The 22,388-nt window shown below is 25.0% G+C and overlaps 11 protein-coding genes across 11 annotated transcripts; 7 read left to right on the plus strand and 4 right to left on the minus strand.

Moving 5' to 3' along the window:
- Positions 1-753: 753 nt before the first annotated feature.
- On the plus strand, positions 754-6,829 carry ENU1_122780 (leucine rich repeat-containing protein; the record flags this gene model as incomplete). The annotated part of the gene is made up of 3 exons (XM_008859863.1): positions 754-804; positions 857-1,505; positions 1,560-6,829. 3 exons carry the CDS (start codon positions 754-756, stop codon positions 6,827-6,829), a joined length of 5,970 nt encoding a protein of 1,989 aa, XP_008858085.1.
- Positions 6,830-6,871: 42 nt separating this feature from the next.
- Positions 6,872-8,164, minus strand: ENU1_122790 (hypothetical protein; the record flags this gene model as incomplete). The annotated part of the gene is made up of 1 exon (XM_008859864.1): positions 6,872-8,164. The coding sequence occupies one exon, from the start codon at positions 8,162-8,164 to the stop codon at positions 6,872-6,874; it is 1,293 nt and encodes a 430-aa protein (XP_008858086.1).
- Positions 8,165-8,635: 471 nt separating this feature from the next.
- Positions 8,636-9,421, plus strand: ENU1_122800 (hypothetical protein; the record flags this gene model as incomplete). The annotated part of the gene is made up of 1 exon (XM_008859865.1): positions 8,636-9,421. One exon carries the CDS (start codon positions 8,636-8,638, stop codon positions 9,419-9,421), a length of 786 nt encoding a protein of 261 aa, XP_008858087.1.
- Positions 9,422-9,526: 105 nt separating this feature from the next.
- On the plus strand, positions 9,527-10,193 carry ENU1_122810 (RNA recognition motif (RRM, RBD, or RNP domain) containing protein; the record flags this gene model as incomplete). Its single annotated transcript, XM_008859866.1, has 2 exons — positions 9,527-9,623; positions 9,691-10,193. 2 exons carry the CDS (start codon positions 9,527-9,529, stop codon positions 10,191-10,193), a joined length of 600 nt encoding a protein of 199 aa, XP_008858088.1.
- Positions 10,194-10,432: 239 nt separating this feature from the next.
- Positions 10,433-11,143, plus strand: ENU1_122820 (hypothetical protein; the record flags this gene model as incomplete). The annotated part of the gene is made up of 1 exon (XM_008859867.1): positions 10,433-11,143. The coding sequence occupies one exon, from the start codon at positions 10,433-10,435 to the stop codon at positions 11,141-11,143; it is 711 nt and encodes a 236-aa protein (XP_008858089.1).
- Positions 11,144-11,444: 301 nt separating this feature from the next.
- Positions 11,445-12,947, plus strand: ENU1_122830 (hypothetical protein; the record flags this gene model as incomplete). The annotated part of the gene is made up of 1 exon (XM_008859868.1): positions 11,445-12,947. The coding sequence occupies one exon, from the start codon at positions 11,445-11,447 to the stop codon at positions 12,945-12,947; it is 1,503 nt and encodes a 500-aa protein (XP_008858090.1).
- A 719-nt stretch (positions 12,948-13,666) lies between these two features.
- On the plus strand, positions 13,667-14,588 carry ENU1_122840 (hypothetical protein; the record flags this gene model as incomplete). The annotated part of the gene is made up of 2 exons (XM_008859869.1): positions 13,667-14,432; positions 14,488-14,588. 2 exons carry the CDS (start codon positions 13,667-13,669, stop codon positions 14,586-14,588), a joined length of 867 nt encoding a protein of 288 aa, XP_008858091.1.
- Positions 14,589-14,794: 206 nt separating this feature from the next.
- ENU1_122850 (protein translocase SEC61 complex gamma subunit, archaeal and eukaryotic protein) lies at positions 14,795-15,064 on the minus strand (the record flags this gene model as incomplete). The annotated part of the gene is made up of 2 exons (XM_008859870.1): positions 14,795-14,907; positions 14,968-15,064. 2 exons carry the CDS (start codon positions 15,062-15,064, stop codon positions 14,795-14,797), a joined length of 210 nt encoding a protein of 69 aa, XP_008858092.1.
- A 147-nt stretch (positions 15,065-15,211) lies between these two features.
- On the plus strand, positions 15,212-18,583 carry ENU1_122860 (CPSF A subunit region protein, putative; the record flags this gene model as incomplete). The annotated part of the gene is made up of 2 exons (XM_008859871.1): positions 15,212-15,845; positions 15,891-18,583. 2 exons carry the CDS (start codon positions 15,212-15,214, stop codon positions 18,581-18,583), a joined length of 3,327 nt encoding a protein of 1,108 aa, XP_008858093.1.
- A 172-nt stretch (positions 18,584-18,755) lies between these two features.
- On the minus strand, positions 18,756-19,691 carry ENU1_122870 (CAF1 family ribonuclease, putative; the record flags this gene model as incomplete). The annotated part of the gene is made up of 1 exon (XM_008859872.1): positions 18,756-19,691. One exon carries the CDS (start codon positions 19,689-19,691, stop codon positions 18,756-18,758), a length of 936 nt encoding a protein of 311 aa, XP_008858094.1.
- A 1,424-nt stretch (positions 19,692-21,115) lies between these two features.
- On the minus strand, positions 21,116-21,619 carry ENU1_122880 (hypothetical protein; the record flags this gene model as incomplete). The annotated part of the gene is made up of 1 exon (XM_008859873.1): positions 21,116-21,619. One exon carries the CDS (start codon positions 21,617-21,619, stop codon positions 21,116-21,118), a length of 504 nt encoding a protein of 167 aa, XP_008858095.1.
- Positions 21,620-22,388: the final 769 nt, after the last annotated feature.

The raw sequence follows: 22,388 nt of genomic DNA on the forward strand, positions 1-22,388 counted from the left end.
AAATTTTTTCAGAGAGTCTAATTAGTATTATTTATTAAATTGAACAAAATATAAAACTTTGAAGTACCAACTTTTATTATTTGCTCTTATGTGATATTAAACAACACTTTAAAACATAACAGTCATAATAATACCTCAATTGATAAAAGACACTAACCACATAGGTATATAAATTTAAAGAGGAATAAATGAAAGGAAGTTAAAGTAGGTCGATACAATAATAATAAAGAAAAGAATAATAATTAATCAATCCGTTAATAGAATGGAAGGGTGTTCTGATAAATATAGGAAAATATTACAAAAGGGAGTAATTAGTTAGAATTAATACAAATAACAATTTTAATAATTAAAATTTATTTAGACTTCAAAAAGTTATTCGGAAGAAAATAATAGAATAGAAAAATTCAGACTTGTTGCTTTAACAGGAATACTCTGGAAAAGATTGCCTTTCATGATTTTAGGTAGTCAGTTTCATTAGGTTTGATAGTGATTTGATAAAAGAAAGGAAATAAATAGTAAAGGATCTTGAATAAAAAAAAGTTAATTAATATGAAATCTTAAATTGTATTGAAGGGAGAACATTTAGTTTCTTAGAGTTTTTTTTAAGTAAGAACGATGGAATAAAAATAAAGATGTGAGGAATTTTTTTGCAAACTGACAGTTAATCAATTTTGTTTGAAAATCAAAGATAAAATAGAAAAAATTGTACAACTCACAAATTTCTTAGATTTTAATCTGTTTTTTTGCTATTTAATGAAAAATAGCAAGGGAGGTCATATTGGTCGAATGACTTCAATACAATTCGTTTGTTCTTTATTTTATTAAGTATTATTTAACTTATTAATTATTTAAATAGTCAAAACTTCCATCATTAAGTCGTAGTGATAAACAAAGAAAAGTTTCATTAGAAGAGAGTAATGAATTACCAACACCTACTGTACAGTCATCACATTCAGAAAAAAAAGGAAATTTAATTAAAAAATTTGGTACTAATTTGAATCAAATGTTTAAAACACCACGAATTGGTTTTATGGGAATGATTACACCATACATCCCTCCTAAAAATGAAAATAATGATGGTGAAAATGAAATTAAAGAAGTTGATAGTGTTAAAGAAGAACATAAAAATGAAGAATTAGAAATAACAAATAATGAGAATGAAAAATATATTATTGTTGGAGAAGAAATTACTAAAATTAAATTAGGAGATCGAACATTTCAAAACATCCCTTTAATTCAGTCATATATCCAAAAATATATTTTAGTTAGTTTAAAATATCAAACTACTATTCCATTCGATAAATTACCACTTAAAGAAAAACTTGAATTACTTGAAGATAATGGTTTATCTCAATATTCTTCAATTATTACTTCAATTAGTGAAAATAAAACAACTAAATTTAATGTTAGTAAAATGGAATGGAAATTTAGAGGTATTAAAGAGAAAGATATTCCTTTTATTATGGAACTTATAAATACTCAAGACATTGGTAGTCAATTATTTAGTTTGTTAATTTGTTTTTCTTTTATTTTTAAATACCAATGATATTTATAATTAGAAAAAATAAGTGAAGAGAGTTATAAAGAGTTACATATTGTTTTGATGATTCTTAATGAGTTAAATAAAGGGAATTATCCAAATCTCTATGAAATTGGTTCTATTAGAATTGCATTATTATTATGGAAACATTTTTTCCTATCATTACCTAATCCAGTTATTGAAGAAGATGTTTATAATGAAATGTTAATATATATTGAACAAGGAAATATTAAAAAAGAAGAATTAATTCAAATGGAAGAGAATGCACTAGGTAAAAAAGGTGAAATAAAAAGGGCAGTTTTTGATTATACAATTAGTTTTATTAATGAATTAATTGATCAATGTAAAATGAATAAAGAAATGCAACAAGAATGTGCAAGTTATTTTCTAAATTGTTTGTGTCAAGGGATGATTAATAGAAAGAGTGTTATATCTCTAATTTCATTATTATCATCACCATCTAATAATGAACAAATAATACAATTTGAAAGTACATGGCAATATGAAGGAGAATTTATTGAATATTGTTATAATGATGTTTATTGTCCATTCAAATATATTACAACACATGAAATGAAAGATGATTCTTTTAATTTTGATTCATGGGAACATGGTAAACTCTTTTTAACGAATTATAGAATAAAATTTGTTCCTGATAATTGTGATGACTCAAGTAAAATACAAATAATTTCAACGATTGGTCAAATACCAATTAATTATATTGCAAGTTTTAGAATTGAAGAAAGAAATCAATTATACGGCTTGGTAGTGTTTTGTAGAAATTTTACTCATTTATTTTTTGGATCAAAACAACCATTTGATTCTATTGATAAAGAATTTGTTCATATTCAATATCAGTATCAACCATTTAATGAATATCAATCAAAAATTTTCGATGAAAATACTTTGAATGATATAGTTCAATTTGAATATAAACGAATTGGTTATTCTTTTGATGGAACAGAATCAAACTCCACATCTAAACAATATAAAATTAATGCACCTATTGTTGAAGGTATTGAATGTTCAGATACAAGTAGAGTTCCTTATGTTGCTTTCCAAACAAAAAATAAATCTAAAATTATTCAATTCTCTTTATCTTCAAGTATCTCTCTCAATTCACCAACTCCAATTATTTTTAATTCTAGTATTTCTAATGTTGTAAAATATCTTATAACATTTCCTGATATTGCTCTTAAAGATAATGAAACATATAAAACAATGAAAGATTTAGAAATGAGACTTTTTGATTCATATACATCTAATGCAAATGAATGTATTCAACTCTTCGACTCTACAATGGAATGTTACTCTAATCAAATAGACACAGTTTTTCAAATGATACATAAAATATTATTATTAATTCAAACACCAGAAACATTATGTGTTCTTTTACCAAATAAAAGTTTTGATTGTTCAGTTAATATTGTTTGTTCATTAATTGAACTAATGACAGACTCTCATTATAGGACATTTGATGGATTTGTACATCTTTTCTTAAAAAACTTTGTATGGAATAAATTTCCATTTCTTGAAACACCTGAACGAGATTTTAATAAATATTTTATATTATATTTAGCATGTGTTCTTATGTTAATACAAACAAATCCAAATCAATTTGAATTTAATAATCATTTAATCAAATTCTTCTATTATCATTGTTATTCTAAACGATTTATTGAATTTCTTCCATTTCAAGTTTATGGATTAGCTAGTGTTTATTCTTATCTTCAAATTCATAAGAATGAATTTATTAATACTAATTATTTTGAAGGACAAATTGAAATTCCATGTACAAAATTACATTTAAATAATCTCTTTTCAACTATAATTAATCCTTATACTTATAATTTCTTCACTTTACAATCATTACAATCAAAATATTCTCTTGAATTTCATCATAATTTAGTATATTTCCCATTATATGATGGAATGTTAAATAATTATACATCATTAACATCATTAAATTTATCTAATAATCATTTAACTTCATTTCCACAAGAAATTACTGTTCTTACTGGATTAATTAGTCTTAATCTTCAAAATAATCATCTTACTGTTATAGATGAATCAATTACATCAATTACTAATTTAAAAAATCTTAATTTGGCTAATAACGATATTTGTCATCTTTCGATGTTACAATATTTGTCACTTGACTCTCTTAATATTTCATATAATCCATTAGTACGACTTCATGCTCCATCCCTCCAAACCTTTGTTATTTCAGGATTTTCTTCAATCTTTCCAATAACAATTCCTTCAGTACAAAGAATTATTGCTCATGATTGTTCAAGTTCTTTTTTAAACTTCATTATTAAGACATTGCCAATGATTAAATTCTTATCTATTAATTCTATTACTAAGCAAGAATCATTACCATTTAATATTACATCACTAGTCACACTTGAAGATTTAAGTATTACAGACTGTGGAATAGAACGACTTCCTTATGGATTTCAAGGACTAACAAACTTAACATCATTAAATTTAAAAAATAATAAAATAACATATTTTCCAAGACAAATGACTTCTTTAAAAAATCTCAAGGTATTGTCTTTAATAGGAAATCCATTAATATTTTATCCTCGTTCATTAGAACCATTTTGTGATGTTTCAATTCAACAATTAGAAAAGAATAAAAATATTATTGAACATATTGATGTTGTTATTACTGGTAGTGATACAATTAGAAAAGACATAATGTCTTCTATTGCAATACTAAATGGTACAAATTATTCTTCAGGTAATTTAGAGCATATGTTATTAACTTATAATGGATCTTCTTTTGATGTAGATTTTATTTCTGTAGCTCCAGATATATTTGAAGAACAATCATATAAATATTGTTATCTTGGAATGATTTTTATTTGTGGAGAACAAGAAACAGGTAAACGTATTAAAAAAATAATTGAACAATCAAATACTGACCAAAAAGTAATTGATTTAATCCAAAAGAAGAAGTCAAATGGGGAAGTCGAAGAGATAAATTTAAATGTCGAAGAAGTAATAGAACAAGTTATAAAAAATAAACATAAAGAAACTATTATAGATCATTTACTTCATGAAATTAAATCATTTGAATATAAAAATGGAATTCTTAGAATATCAGAATTATGTAATATTTTCAGATATTTTGAACTCCCAAAAGAAAATGACTCTAAAATGATTAATTCTTTAAAAAGAAAAGGTATATTTACTTTAGATGGTTATAGATATTGTTTAGTTGATTATTCTATAATGGATAAAATCAGAAGTATCTTGGCAACTGTTAAAACAAAAAATGGAATTGTTTCTGTTATGACTTTACAACAATCATTGTCTGTTTCTTCCTATTCTCTTCATTTTGTTTTACATTTAATGCATTCTCTTCATGTTATATTATTAGTTGATGATGAGTTCTTTAAAAAAATGAATATTCCAATGTCGTATTTGAAATATTATTCAGACCATCTATTATCAAATGGATGTCCTAACTCTCTTTCATCAGACCAATCTCCAATAACTAGTCCGGGACTTAATTTATCATCTTTAGAAAAAGAAAACTCTGAAAAATCAAACTCTAATTTAATACATCAAACCCATTCTATTGGACCAACAAGGAAACCAAGAGCTTCTTTTTCTATTGGATCAAAAAGAATGTCACTTAGAACACTCCCACTCCAAACTGAATCTTCTATATCTTCTTCACATAAAGAGAATGTTTTAAATTCACCTCGTTCAGACACAACTACGGAAAATCAACAGCAACAACCAAGTTACTTAATATTTAATACTAGTTCACTAACAGCTGGGTTTACAATAGAAAATTTCTGGCCATCTAAATATCATAAAATGGAATTAGAAATTGGTCGAGTTTATGAGTTTTCATTAATGCCAAGAGAGATGTATGTAAAATTATTAGCTTATCTATCTATTTATTACAAAATGATTGTTGTTTGGAAAAGAGGAATTATATGTTCTGAACGAGTAGACTGTGGAGATATATTTATGTATTTTGTATTTTCTCAATCTCGTCAAAAATTATCATTAAGATTAAGATATCTCATGGGAGATGATATGACATTAGAGTCAATGAAATTATTTAAAGAAATAGAACATGTATTAACTACTTTATCAAATAGGTTTGATATACAATATGATATTCATATTATGTGTAGTTGTTGTGTTACAAAAGACAAGCCATTCTTATTCAACAAAAAACAAATTAAAAATTCAATTAAAAATAAAGTATTTGAGAAAATTGAGAGTGACAATAAAGAACATTATGTTGTTTTACCATTATTTGCATTAGACCTTTTATTTATATGTTTAAAAGAAGTTGTTGGTCATTGTCTTTCCGTAAAAGATGTTCACCAAGAAAAGGTATTAACACGAGGAAGTTCATCAATTATATCAGTTGGACATATTGGAAATGATACAAAAAAGAAGGTAGTAATAAAAGAAATCAATGTAGATATTAGTATGTGTCATATGGAAGGAATTAAATCATCTGTTGAAGAATATTTGTTACGAGTTGGAGAGTTTATTCATGAAGTTTATTCAATTCAATTTCAACCAAACGAAAACCTTGCTAGAGTTTATAATTATGTTGAATGTCCAATGATGATTATTATGGAATATTTTGAAGATGGTAATTTATTCGAATATATAGAACATTATCCATCTCTGAGTTATGAAGAAGTTAGAGATGTTGGTCTTCAAATTGCAAATGGAATTAAACAACTTCATCTTATAAAACATATTCATCGAGACTTAAAAACACCAAATATATTAGTAGAATTAGACTCAAATAAAAAAATAAAAAGATGTGCTCTTACAGACTTTGGAGAAACTATTCCAGAAGACCAAAGTGGACCATGTAATGTTGTTGAATGTCCATATTGGCTTGCCCCAGAAGTTATTTTAAATAATCATTTCACAGAAGCTAGTGATGTTTTTTCATTTGGAATGATCTTATGGGAGTTGTATTGTTGGAGTCATCCATTTCCAGATGTTAAAAACCTTAGTGTAGTTAGGGATATGGTTGCTTCATATACAATGCCTGAAGTTCCACAAAAAGATGTTCTTTTATCTAAAATTATTCATTCATGTTGGGAACATGAAGAATATCGAAGTGATATTTTTACAGTTGTAGCACAATTAGTTGACACACAAAATTTGTCAAAATCTATGACTGGAGAATTAGGATTATTTAAATTATTAAAAACAAGAAAGTCTAGTGAAGATCCAAAGAAAAAGACATTCTTTAAAAGTTCATTAAATCTTACATTTTCATCTCCTAAATAAATTGAATTATTTGTTATTTTCAAATTTTAGTAATTAAAAGAATTAATAAGTAAATGGTGGAATAATAGGTTCTTTTATTTCTTCATGTTTTCTTTTTCGTTCATTATAATCAAATTGTAATATTCTTTGTGGAGCTTCAATAGAACAACTTTCAAAAATAAAATTTTTTGAATACCAAGGTTCTATAAATCCATATTTAAAAGGTAACTCTTTATCTTCTTGATGTTTTTTATTAAAACATTGAATAATATTTCCTTCTACAATGTTTTTATTTTTATATGAAAGAAAAGAACCTTTAACAATGATGTCTATTTGAGATGGTTGTGAAGTATCACATTCATTAGGAATAAGAGTTCCTTTAACATATTGTTTTGTTGACCATAACTCATGCCATCCCCAATGAATACTGTTTAAGTCTTGAAAAAGTTTTGATTCTGTAATAATTTTAATGATTTGAAGAATATCCATTTGTTGTGGATTACGAAAATATTCATAAAATTCTGATTGACTTGTGTTTAACCACTCTAATCCATTTGGGAGTTTTGATTTACATGAACTAATTAATATCTGGTATATTAAAGGATGTATTGGCCTTCCTAAACTAAATGAATTAGATGAGCAAGGTTGAATTAAATCAGTTATTTCTGGTGGTGCATTAAATTGATAAAACCAATCCCAATCAGGAATTCCTCTAAAAGTTGAAATACAACACCACTCTATTCCTTTCCAATACATTTGACAAACATATTCAACATCTTTTTGTGAAGCAATAGTATTTAAACATTTAACATATTGTGCTGTATGTGCATTTTTACTTCTTCCTCGAATTGTTATTAAATCTTTTCTTAATTTTTTTGCTACTTGATCATTTTGATAATTAAGTTGATCAATTTCATGTTCTACATTTCCAATTAATCTTCTACCTCTTTCTACTTCTTTCTTTTTTATGTCTTCAATTTGATGTTGAAATGTACTTAATAAAATTTTTCCTATGAACTGTTTTGATATTGTTCCATTGGAACTTATTGCTTGTGTCTTAATTTCTCTTTGATATTCTCGTAATAACCCATCTAATGAAATCTCTCCTTCTTGTGGAATCACATCATTTTCAGTTATTAAAGATAATACAACTAAATCATCAACTAATTGAGTTAAATTATGATTTATTAATTCAATATTATAACTTTCTAATAATGTTAATGCTGTTGGGATTAAGTCAAACATTATTCCTACTGATGGAATGTAAATAACACTTTTTGGTAAATGAAGTGAAAGAAATTGGAAAGGCATTGAATTAGATATAAAACAATGAGTGTTATCTAATGGGCAATTCATACATTCTAATTGTTTTCTAACAAAATCAAGAGCTTTTTGATTTGCATCACCAGAAACTAACTTATCAGAGAGAATAACTTCTACTGAAGGATGTTTTTGAATAAAATTTTTAATTAAATTATCAAAGTCAATTGAGTGTAGTATTTTATGTTTTCTTGAACGAAGAAGAGCAAGAGGAACAATACCTTCAATAAAAATACATAACATTTTTGTTGGAATACAAATTTTGAGAAAAGATTCGATATCATTAATATTAAATACATCACAAATAGATATAGATATATAAACATAATCAAATTCTTGTATAATAGGTTTAGTAATAGTATTAGAACAACGAGAGGAAATTAAATTGATAAACTTACTCATAATAATAAAATAACAAAAAATCTTATTATTTTTTTTTTTAATTTTTTCTACAAAAAAAAAGAAAAAAAAAATAATAAAAAACTAATTTTCATTTATTACTCCTTCATGAATGAAGAACTTTTAAACAAAATCATTGAATTACAACAAATTATCATCCAAACTCAAAATGAACTTATACAATGCAAAAATCGTCTTGATTTTGTTGAAAAGAAATACACACAAATGGAAGTAAAAATGAAAGATTATTATCTTTTAAAGAAAGAAGTAGAAGAATTAAAAAAAAAATTATCAATAAAATTTGAAGAAACAATCCAAGAAGAACAACAATTAGTTAAAATAGAAGAAACAAATGAAAAAAGTTTGTATGAAAAAAAAATGATATTACTTATGAATGAAATGAGAGAATGGACAGGAAGAATAAAGATGAATATTATTTTTGATAGTGATATTGATGATCAAAATGTAGTATGTTTTCAACGATCATTAATGAATAAACCATCACTTTATATAATTCTTTTTGATGAAAAAGGAAATATTTTTGGAGGATATAATAGAAAGTCTATTTCAAGACCTGGAAAAAGAATGGAAGATAAAAGCCATTTCATTTTTTCTTTAGAATCTAATGAAAGAATTGACTCTCCTATTCGTTGGTTTGGAAGAGGTGATAAACCTTCAACTTGTTTCTTTCTTAATAGAGAAACAAATCAAATTGGTAGATTATGTGAAATAGGTTTTCCTGATGGATTTATTTCAGTAGCTAAAACTACAATTTCACAAAGTGGATGTGTTAATATATCAAATAAATATAAAGGGATTGATAATGATGATTTGAATAATACAAATAATGAAGTGTTTAAATTAATAAGAATTCTTGTTGTACAAATGGAATGAAAGAATTATTCAATTTAACTTAATTTTTTATTAATTTTATTTTATAAGAAAAGAGAAAAACTAAAAAGTAATAAAAAACCCTTAAGGGTTAATCTTATTCAAAAAATGAATCGATTAGAAGTGTATGTTGGTAATTTGAGTTTAAATACTGACAAAGATAAATTAAAAGAAGTATTTGCATCAGTTGGAGAAATAAAGAATTGTTGGTTAATTTTTTTTTATTTCATTTATTTGTTAATTGAAATAGAATAAGAATTTAATTTATTTAGCTCGTGTTGCAACTCATAAAGATGGAGCTTCAAAAGGTTTTGGATTTGTTACTTTTAATGATGAAGAAACTGCGGAAAAAGCAGTAAATGAAATGAATGGTAAAGAAATTGATGGGTCAATTGTTGTAGTCCAAATATCACGTCCACAAGATAGAAAACGAAGAGACCATTATCGTAGCAGTTATAGACACTCATATCATGGAAGAAGTTATGATAGGTCAAGAAGTCGTTCTTCTAGAAGAAGGTCAAGAAGCAGATCTAGTAGAAGAAGATATAGATCAAGAAGTAATAGAAGACATAATAGATCAAGAAGTAGATCTAGTAGAAGAAGATATAATAGGTCAAGAAGTGTATCATCTTATTCAAAGTCAAGAAGAGATAAAAGTTCTGGAGGTCGTTCTGGTAGTAGCTCACCAAAAAGGAGTGAACGTAAAAGTTTTAGGGTAAATGATTCTTCCCTTCCATCAAAAAATGAAATTCCAAAAGGGTCTGATGATAAATAATTCCCATAGTTTTCAAAGATTGCCTTCCAATTCCATTTTACTTTCTAATTGTTCCAACATCCATCCAATTCCATGTAAAATTACTTTTCATCTAAAAATTTATAACATAAGTAGAAAAAATCTTTGTTGTCATTCCTTTTTGACTTAATAACAACAAAAAATGAAATTAGAGAAGAATTAATCAAAAAATATAGTTTTTTATAAAAATTTTTTAAATTATAAGATCCTTTAAAAATTTAATGAAACCAAACTTAAAGAAAGACGAAGATATTCATTTAACTGTTAAAAAAAGAGAATCCCGAGATGAAGAGGCAACATTGGCTGATGGATATTTATACATTTTGATTAGAGAATTTGGATTTAGTGCAAAACTTAAACAAACAAAACATGCAGAAAAAACAATTAAATTATATTGTGTTGATGAGTTATTTATTGAAAATGAACTTTGTGTTAGTCAAGAAGATATCCAAAAAGAAGGTAGAAAATTACAACATCGATTTGGAGTTGATACTATTACTACACCAATGAATCCTAAACAAGAAAGAAGATCAAAAGAAGCAGAAGTAAGTAATGGTTATCTTCAAATGTTAATTAATGTTGGATATAATCCTGAATTTAAAGGAACACGTTCTGCTAGAAAAACTATTAAAATGTATAGAATTAAAAAAATGGAATCTCCTACAAAAGTTATTCTTGAAAAAAGTGTTTTAATGGAATTTGGAAAACGTCTTGATGCTGTTGTAAAAGAACAATTTCAAAAAGGTTTGAGAATAATGGTTATTACTCCTGAAATGCTTGCTCTAAACGAAGAGTCTTTAAATGGAGTAAAACTAACAGATTTTTTATCACAACAACCCAGTCAAAAAGGAAAAAATGAAAGTGATAAAGAAGGAAATGATTCTACTACAGAAGATATTACTCAATCATATGATTATAGTAGTGTCAACTAATAAAAGAAAAAGATAAAAAAAAAAAGATGATGATGTAAGAGATAATTTGTAAGATGAAAATTGTCAAATTTATTTTAAGTTTTTTATAGTTATTTTATAATAGGATAATTAAAGTTTTAAATGTTGAGAAATGAAGGAAAAAATAAAATTTGTTGTAATCAATTCCTTCTCGTTTTATTTTTATTTTCATTTATATGAAATTCAGTTGAAAATACTAAAATTAGAACTTTTATTGATATATTTAGAAGGGGTATCAAGTTATTTGATGTAATCAACTAGACTAACTTGATACTCTCATATCATGAGTCATAAAGAAAGAGAACATCGTGAAAAAGTATTTGATTCAGTATTTAATTCACAGATAAAATCATTACCAAAGAATAAAATTATGAATATTGGAGTCATTGTGAGAAATATAATTCAATCAACAAATGTTCCTTATAAAATTAGTACAATTGATGAATATTGTAGTATGTCTACAGTTAGTTATTATGCAATAATTAATGGTCAAAAAACAGGTGAACCAATTTGTGATCGTATTGGTTTAAAATTATTTGAAAATAGTGCTGTTTATGTAGTAGCTGATGGTTGTGGATGGGGAGTTGCTTCATGCAAAGCTGCAGAAATAGCAATAGATACAGTTTTTAGTACAATGAATTGTTTAAATAAATGTGAAAATATAAGAGATGTTGGTGAATTAGAATTAAAAGCAGTCAAAGAGGCAAATGAAGCAATTCTTAGATCTGACTCAAGCTTATTAAATATTGGAACAACGACATTATTAATTATTGCAATAGTTCCATTAGAAACAGGAAGTTATAATGGAGTATATTGTAGTATAGGTGATTGTAGTGCATATAATTATAATAGTGAATTACAAGAAGTTAATTTATTATGTGGAAAAATACTTTCAAAAATTGGAGAAACAAGAAATTGTGGGGGTAAATTAGGGAGTACTGAAAATTACATTCCAGGGGTAGTTGATGGTGTTTTAGGTAAAATTGAATTAAAAGAAAATGACATTGTAATGGTAATGACTGATGGAATTCATCATAACTTAAATCCTTATTTCAGAAAAATGTTATTTACTGGTTCTGCTGAGAAAAAAGGATGTCAATTATTAAAGAATTTTATTGAATCAAGTGTTACATTTTCTGATATTACAGAGAATGTGCTTAAAGATGTTTATGATTTAACACAACCTTCAAGAATATTTCTAAAAACACATCCAAAAACTAAACTTCCCGAAAGTATGGCAGGTAAATTAGATCATGCTTCTTTTGGTTGTATTCGTGTTGGTGGTTGGATTAACAAATATAACTCACTAGTTAGTACTATTACCCCTCCTTTTTTTAATGACCTTGTTTCATCTCCTTGGATTCAACATACCTTCTTCCATCAAATTAAATCAAATGAACATAATTCCCCATTTATTTCTTCTCCTTTAGAAAGTCACTCTGCTCGAGCTAGAAGTATTTCTCCAAAAACACTATACTCTCCAACCATACCTACTGAACATTATTCTTTTTCTCCTAAAGACCCTCATTATTTTGCATTTAATAAAACATCACCAAATAGACATTTCTCTCCTTTGTGTCACTCTTTTGGTTTACCAATGAACTGTGCACAATTGTCTGATGCCTCTCGAAGAAAGTCTTCAAGTTCTGAAAGTCTTTCTCCTGACTTTTTTGAAATAAATAAAGCACCATCAAGAAGAAGAAGTAAAGACTCAAAAACATCGAGTTTCTTTGACTTTTTTACTTGTCAAAATGATGAATTAACTGATGGTGAAGTTAGTTATTAAATTAGTAGAATGAGTCCTATGTATGTTTATTGAATAATCAATTATATTTTTTATTTAATTTACTTTTTAACTTAAACATGATAATATATCAATTAAATGACATAAAATTATAAAACAAAATTAAGGTTTTAAAATCAAATTACTAATCTTGTTATGGTATATTATCTTTTATATAAAATAAATCTCTGTTTTGTTTTTAAGTTTGTTTTGTATTTAAGAAAAAAAGTATCATTAAATACAATTATTAGTATTTATTTATAAAAGACTTGAAATTTTATAATGTGAAAGATATATTAATCATAAAAAATAACTTCTATCAACAATTGATAAATTTTAAGAAGAAAGTACAGAGCCAGAATGATATATAAATATAGTTTTTTTTTAAATCAAAATAATATAATAAATGAAATATAACATTCTTTTTCTTTATTTTTTTTGTAAAAATGGGTCAATAACTTAAATGAAGGATTATTTAGTTTGAGTTAATTAAAAAACTAGCATATTAAAAGAGATAAAGAGTATAAAAGAACTATTGGATTCTCATTATTCACTATAATAAAAATATAAATAGTAGATAATCAGAATTAATTTATTTCTCACAATAAATAACGAATTAAATTTGAAGAATAACAGAATATGTTATAAATAAAATCTAATATTTCTTTCTGTTCTTTCTATTTGAAAAAAAGAAGAACTAAAAAATTGTTGTAATATTTTATATGAACTTTGCAAAGGCTTGTCTTCATTTAGATATTAATACTATCAAAAAATGTTACACTGGGATGGAGCCATTATATCGAGTAATTGTATTATCAAATATATCAATTTCTTTTTTTGTAAGAATTATGTCATTAATAACTTTACTTATTAATGAAGGAATGCTTAGTTATGAAAATAATGATTCATTTGATATTACTTTTAATAGAGTTTCATGTATAGAATTAACAAATCATTTACAACTTATATGGACATCGTTTTTAATTGATTCATTAACATTAAGTTGTATTCCATCATTTATTGGAATGTACATTATTGTATTAATTATGTGGATGATATGGATTCCTTTACATTTCATTAGTTCAATTAAATTTGATATATTTCCAATTACTTTAATGTCAGTTTATACAGTAACATTTCTTTTCTTATCATTAATTGGAACATTAAGATATTTTAATAATGCACCATTTTTCCCAACACCAATCTTTGCAGAACGTAAACCATTTCTCAATCGTTCTTTTACATCATTAATATTAGTTCAATATATCTTTGGAGAAACTGTTCTTCATTTCTTACCAACAACACAAACAGCTTCTTTCTTTTATAAAGTATTACATATTCTTTGTCCACTTCTCCTTCTTATTTTTATTTATTTACCATTAAGAAAACATTATACATTAGGATATACAGTATTAGCAATTATCCTTCCTTTATCTGCATCTTATTTTGCTTTAGGTCACAATTTTGGTATTCAATATTATTTCTTCTGTTTGTTAATTTTTTTTTTCAAAAGTAATAACCACAAATAGTGCTCATTTCCTAGTTGTCTTTTATTGTATTTTTTCAATTGGACAAGGGATTATGCTTTACATCCTTTATCCAACATTACCTGACAAACCAAATCTTGAAATTTTAATGGAATAACAAAGTTCTTTTTGGTATTTATCTTGTTTTAAATAACATATTTATTATTATTTTGTTATATAAAACGATTTAATACAAATAATATAAAAAATAAAACTAAAAAAAAATTTAAAAGAAAAAAGAAATGGTGATGAATTTTTTTTGAGGAGAAGAAAGAATGAAAGAAAAACAAAAAAAATTAAAATGGTCATTCATCAATTGAAAAATTAAGAGGACATTAAAATTTCGATAATTGGGATATGGATCAATTTAATGATGTAACCACAAAAACCAAGGATTGCAAACCCAATTAAAACAGCATAAATTGTTTTTGTGTATTCTATAGAATAATTAATACAATAATATTCTTTTTGATGAATAAATTAATTATTCAACAAACCCTTTCTATCTGGTTTATTACATTTAGTGATAAATCTCTTACTATCAGAAATAAATTCTTCAGTTGGTTCAAGAACATATTGTTCAAGGGTATCCATTGCTCCTTTATTTAATTATAAGTTCTTTCTTTTTTTAAGTTTTCAAATGGTTATTAAAATTAAAATAATGTAATAAAAAACATTTTAACTGTTTCTTATTCTTGAGAAGTAAAAAGAGAAAAAAGGAACTTTGTATTTTAATTATTAATGCAGTTTATTGATTATACATTAATTCAACCAACTGCTATCACTTCATGTTGTAATGGAAATATTCGTTCTAAAGAATCAAATGATTTTGTAGTTGTTAAAGCAGAAAGAAAAATAGAATTTATTACAGTAGATTCAAATGACAATGATATTGTTTTAGATTTGTTTGTACAATTAGATAGTTATAATACAGTTAATAATGTTCTTTGCTTAAAGAATTTATCAAGTAATCAAACAGATTATATTATAATTGCTTTATGTGATGCGATTAATATTATTCAAATGGAAGGTTTTAAATTTAAATTAGTACAACGAATTGACCTTGAAAAAAAAACAGAAAGATTTATTAAATCAAGGTATCTTGCTGTTGATGAAGAAAATAGTTCATTTATTACAGGTGCAATTCAAGGTGGTTTTGATTATTTTAAAGAAGAAAATGGTACATTTTTAAAAGAAGAAGTGAGTATTGATGATTGTGTTTGTTTTGGAATTGTATCAATTGGAAATAATTGTTATGCAACATTAGTCTATTTAATAAATGAAAAAAAGAAATATGTTAAAGTATTTGATTGTAATAATTCACCTCAAGAAATAAAAAACATAGAAGTTAATAATGAAACTGAATCAATATTTAGTTTGTTCTTATATTCAATTATAAATTATGTATTTATATAAATAGAAGTTAGTACAAATTCTTTTGCTTTAACTATGAATAATCAAATTATTATTTACAATCATTATACACCATCTATTTATTTATTACCTCATAGAGAAACAATGAATGAAAATATTATTGTTCATATCACTAATGTTCTCTTTGTTCCATTAAATAATCAAAATGTATTATTAATTCAAAATGAATTAGGTGATCTTTTTAGAATTCTTCCAAATTCATCTACAATTGAGTATTTCGATACTATTCCACCTTCAGTAAATTGGTCAATAAATGGTGATATTATTTTCAGTGCCTCTGAGTCACAAAACCATCTTGTATTAAAAGTACCACCACTCACAATTCCAATTCAATCATCACCTACTTATAAACCACAATCATTGTATTTTAATATTTCTACTTCTATTTCTTCACACCATCCATTAACATCAATTGATGTTGTAGATAGTCATGAAGTATTGCAAATAAGAGCTTTTGTTGGAAAAGGAAGTAGAAGTTCATTAAAAATATTAACTCATGGACTTAATCCTGATGAATGTATGTCATTATCATTACAACATCCAAGAAATATCTGGACATTAAAACCATATAATGAACAAACACATCAATATGTTGTTATTGGATTAGAAAATCAAACATATGTATTGAAAACTCTTCCTGATGCATTAAAACAATGTCCTGAATGTGGTATTCGACCTAATGTACAAACACTACATGCAGGAATGTTCATAGATGGGACATTAGTTCAAATTCATGCACACGGAATTATTACAATTTTAAATGAAAAATTATCAGAACAAGACCCAGGAGCACAACGAACGATTTTAGTGGGAACATCAAGTTCATGTCAAGTAGTTATTGCATTAAAAAATGCACAATCTAAATGTGAAATTGTATATTTTGAATATAATACTGAAACAAAGAAATTAGCTGAAGTAGAAAGAAGAATTATAAGAAGTAATATTATTGCAATGGCATTAGGTGATTTTGAAAATGGAAAAGCTAAGAAAGTTGCATATATTTGTGATAATGGAATGGCTAATATTTTAACATTAGAAAAAGAAAGTAAATTTCTTCAAATTCTTGAAACAAATATTACTGTTGAAGGTGAAGCAGAATCAATAGTACTGACACAATTTAATGAGATATCAGAACCATTTTTATTCCTTGGTATAGGAATGAAGGATGGTTGTTGTTATGGATATAAAGTTATTGGAAAAAATTCAGAATTAATGTGGTGTAAATTAATTGGAACTGATCCTGTTGTATTTGGACAATATGAGTTTGGTGGAAATATTGGTGTTATTATGTCATCAAGTACAATGATTTTTATGTATTCATATTTTTCCCGCATTGAATTTACACCAATTTCATATCAACCATTAAAAGCACTAGCACCATTTATTACTGATTTTTCTGGTGAGTCTATTGCAGGAATTACAAATGACGAATTAACAGTTATAGCAATTGGTTCATTAGATGATAGATTTACATATGATGAACAACCATTATTATATACACCAAGAAAAGTAATTAAATCAAATTATTTTCCAACAACAGTATTATGTAGTGATAATAAAAGTAATTTATATAATCCTACTATAGATAATGAGACAAATGAATTTAATGAAAGAAAGATTGGTATTGACTTACAAGAAGATGGAAAATGGGCAAGTGAAGTTGGAATTATTGATAACTCAATATTTAAATCATATTTTAAAACTGATGAAGCAATAATTTGTGGTGCACATGTTTCATTTAAAAAGAAACAATGTTTTATTTCTTCACAAGTTAAACATTATAAGAAAATGAAAGGAGAATGTTGGATTAATGTTTATAACCTTAAAACATTTAAATTAATTCATAAAACACCAGTAGAAGATATATGTCATGCATTAACGTCGTGTGGAGAACGACTATTAGCAGGTATTGGTACTACACTTAGATTATATGATTTAGGAAAACAAATATTAATAAGAAAATGTGAATTAGATGGATTTCCATCAATTATTAATTCATTAGAAGTAATTGGAGATAAAATAGTTGTTGGAACAGTTGCTACAGGATTTATTTATGTTAATTATGATTCAGATGCTAATATTTTAAGTATTACTGAAAAAGATCGTATTTGGCATAGTTTAACAGCTTCAACAATTTTAGATGAAACTTCTACTATTGGATTTGATAAACTTGGAAGTGTTTTTATTACAGAAACTAATACAAATTCAAACCAACTTAATTTAACTGATATTATTCCTTTGTCAAATGAAATAGTTCAGTGGTATGTTGGAGATGTTGTTACTTCTGTTTCTGTTAATGAAATATGGAAAGGAATAACAGATAATACTAATGAATATACTTTTGAAGAACAAATAAAAGAAAATAAAAATGTAATTATTTATTCATGTTTAATGGGACGTATTGGTGTATTAATACCATTTAATTTTAGAGAAGATGTAGAATTCTTTTCAAAATTAGAAATGGAAATTAAAAATAATTATTCTCCATTACTTTCAAATTCATTTGATTCTTATCGTGGAACAAATTATCCTGGTATTGGTGTTATTGATGGTGATTTATGTGATTATTTTAATCAAATGGATCCTAAACTTCAATTACAAATAGCAAATAATCTTGAAATGACTCCAGTTCAAATTCAATTAAAATGTGAACAATTCAAACATTCAAAACTCTTTTAAACTAACTACTAAATTGAATGATTATTTTTTATTTATATTTTTAATATTAAAATCCTATAATTTTATAATAAAAATCATTAACCATCCTTCTTATTTGTGTTAAATCAAAATAAATTTCAATACAAGGCTAATATTTCTTATTATTTTATTTAAATTTATTTATGATATTTACTTATTCATATTCGTCATTTAATCCAAATAATATACCATTAAATTTTTCATCATCAAACTCTGGATGTTTTTCTTTTAATTTAAAATAAAGTCCTCCTGTAATTAAACTATCTGAACCAGCTTGATGCATTGTACCAATTCTTTGAACTCCTAAACTAGAAGCAATTGCTTGTAAACTACCATGATAAGTTTGACTAATTTGGTTAGTAACATATTTAAGGTCAATAATATTAGGAAAGAAGATTCTTAATTTTTTAATAAATCCATCAACAGTAGAAGGTAATTTTTCACATGTTAACAATTTAAGCATATACCCAAAATCATATCCACTATGAAATGTTAGCCAATGTGTATTTTCATTTAAAACTAATCCTGATGCCATTATCGCTTCTCCAAAATCTTCAGCTGAAATACCTGCATTTTTAAATTTACCAAAATTAATACCCGCCTTTTGTAATAATTGAATTGAATCAACAGATGATTCATCTTTATCAGTATCAAATTGAAAATTAAATTGCCATGTTCTAACATTATCTGGATATTGTCCTTTTTTGTTTTGTAATGTAATACCAACTTGAATAATTTTTAATTCATCTACATTTCCTTTTAAAAAAGAATAATGCTCATCTGGATCTACTGAGTCTTGCATATTACAAGATGTTCTACTTGAAAATCCTGGAAATTCTGTATCCATTGAAACATATGGATAATTATCAATTAATTCACTAATATTCATCATTTCTTCTTGTAAATTGTTTTGATACACATCAGTAAAATAACTGTTTTGGTAATTTGGTTCTGGAATTACGTACGGTGGAAATTGTCTATTGGGTGGCATTATTGGCATTTGAGGAAATCGTTGCATTGGAAATCCTGTATAAAATGGTGCGGCGTTCATATTCATAAATGGGTATTCCATACCTGGATATGGTTGCATAATATAACTGATTTTTGAGTTTTCTTTTCATTTTTTAGTTATTTTTATATTTTTTTTAATTAAATATTTCAAAAAGCTGTTTATTTGTTTATTTTATAAAACCCTTTTTTTTCTTTCAAAAATTTTTTTGATATTTTTTAGCTTCTTCAATTAATAAAAGTAAAAGTATATTCACTCAATAAGTCTCAAAAACATTCAAGTTGTATTTGAAACGTTCGTTTATCGAATCAAAAATTTTCTATTTCAATTAACAAATGAATTACTTAAAAAGAATTTATCAAAAGAAACTTTTTATTATAAATCATTCATGTATTTAATCAATAGCAAATAATGCTTATAATCACTCTCTTTCATCTTAAATTTACATAACAAAGAAATTTGTTGTTGTCATATTTTAGAATATATTGATATTCTGTTTGTATTAATTATTTATTAACTGACATTAAAGCTATTTTATAAAAAATCAATTATGAAATGTCTGACTCTTAAATTGAGCATCATTTTGCTAACACTTCCAATACCCTTGTCATCAGTATTAAGAATATTCTTCTAAACAGACTTTATTAGAAAACAGATTTTTAGAAAAACATGTCTTACAAAATCTATAAAAGTGTGATAACATGAAAGTAATGCGATTTATTGAGTAAAAGATGAATAGTAATAAACAAAGGTGTGTTAAAAGAGTTAATTAAAATTATGTTCTTTTTTATTTAAAGAGAAAATTCTTTTAAATTAACTAATCCAAGAAAAATACAAAAGAATTAAGTATAAAAAGTTGTGTGGTGTGTTATTTTGGTTGTTAATGATTTAGTAGACAATGGAATATAGTCTAAAGCTATTATCAACATTATTTTACAAAAGTTATGAATAAAGCAAAAGGAGTTTATTCAATTAAAAAGATTGAATTAGTTTTAATAATAACTGAATAGTCAAACACTCTAAAGAAGGTACTCAATGGGTTTTTGAGCTTAAGTGTTGATGGTGTAAATTGAATGTCATATTTTGTCTTTGTAAAGTGAAAAAGGATATAAACTTAATTGTTATAATTAACAAAAAATTATTATTATTTGTTTATGTAAAAATGATTTCGATTCGTTAAAAAATTAACTTCCCAATTTGCATGAAGTAATTCTTGATAACAAATTCATTTTTTAAGTTAATTTGACAAAAAATGAAATTTATTATTGAGTATTAAATTAAAAAATGTTAAGATAGTTTTGTTTATTCTTATTTATGATAATTATACAGTGTTTATGAAAAGGTATTTTTGGATTTAAAATGGTTATTACTTCAACAAGTCATTTTCAACTACTCTATTTTTGTTTCATTTTCAATTTTTAAAAAGTACCAAATTATAAATAAAAGTGAGCTTGATGTGAATCACTAAGTTAATACTGTTCCTTCCTTTTTGGTATGTTATTTAATTATTTTTTAGTTGTCTGAGTAGCTTTTGGATTTTTCTTATTGACAGGTTTCTTAGTACTACCTAAAGGTGGTTGTTTAGGTGCTTTACTCTTTTTAGCATTTATATTAGCACCTTTTGCTTTATCCAGTGCTTGCTTTACCTGTTCACTGAGTGATTTTTTATTACTATTACTAGTAACACCTACTTTTGTACTAGTAGCATTTCCAGAATCAGTGGTATTAGAAACTTTATTAGGTGTAGTTGTAGGTATTGCACCAACTTTAAGTTGTTGGTTACCTGTGTTAGCAGTAGTATCAGTTATATCATCAATTTCATCAAGAAAATCGTCAAAAGATAAGAAATCATTTTCATCATAGGTATAAGCTGAGCAAATGCATGAAAATACAATCAAGACAAACAACATTATAATATTATGTTTATTAGATTCATAATTAGTTTTTATATAGTCATATTCGTACCAAATCAGGTATGGACTAGAAGGTAAATTGGTGTTTTGTTTCATCAATAATTCTATAAAGTCTTTTTATGTATTTTATTTTAACGAATAATGAAAAGGATATAAATTTTAATTGTAGAATTTATTATTTTAAATACTTTTCCTTTTTCTTAAATGGTGTTTTGTTTTAAATTCCTTAACAAAACATGTATATAACTTCAAAAAGATTAGATAATACAGAAGTTAAAGTAAGGAACAAGAGAGTCGAAGAAAGTTAGTTTAATAAAACAAAAATACAATGAATAAATAATTTTATTTCTTTGTAAGAAATAAAAAGAGTTTTTGTTATTTAATAATTTATTTATTTTTTTAAAGGGTTTATAACGAATAATATAAACACCTACACTCTTTTTCTTCAAGAAGTTGATACTATCACATCTTTCTGGTACTTGAACATTTATTTAGTTTTAATCAATCAATACTTCGTTTTTATTATTCATCTCTTATTTTTAGTTACACTTTTATTATCTTATATTATACGGTAATTCTCTCTAAAATATATTTCTATTTTGATCTTTTTCTATCTTCTTTCATAATCGTCTCTCTTTCATATTATGTATTTATTTATTCTTTTAATTAATTCTTTTAAATGATTATTAACATAATCATTTCATATTAATTTCAATGTATTTTATTTATGAAGTTATTCTTTTGTTATTTAGTATTTTTTATGGTGAATAAAATATGATAAATATTTATAAATCATCATTATTATGTCAATTTTATATAATTATATATTGTAGGAAAATGAAAATAATAAGAAATGAAATAAATA

Source organism: Entamoeba nuttalli, assembly GCF_000257125.1.
Source record: "Entamoeba nuttalli P19 unplaced genomic scaffold asmbl_5176, whole genome shotgun sequence".
In the NCBI taxonomy this organism is placed as follows: domain Eukaryota; phylum Evosea; order Mastigamoebida; family Endamoebidae; genus Entamoeba; species Entamoeba nuttalli.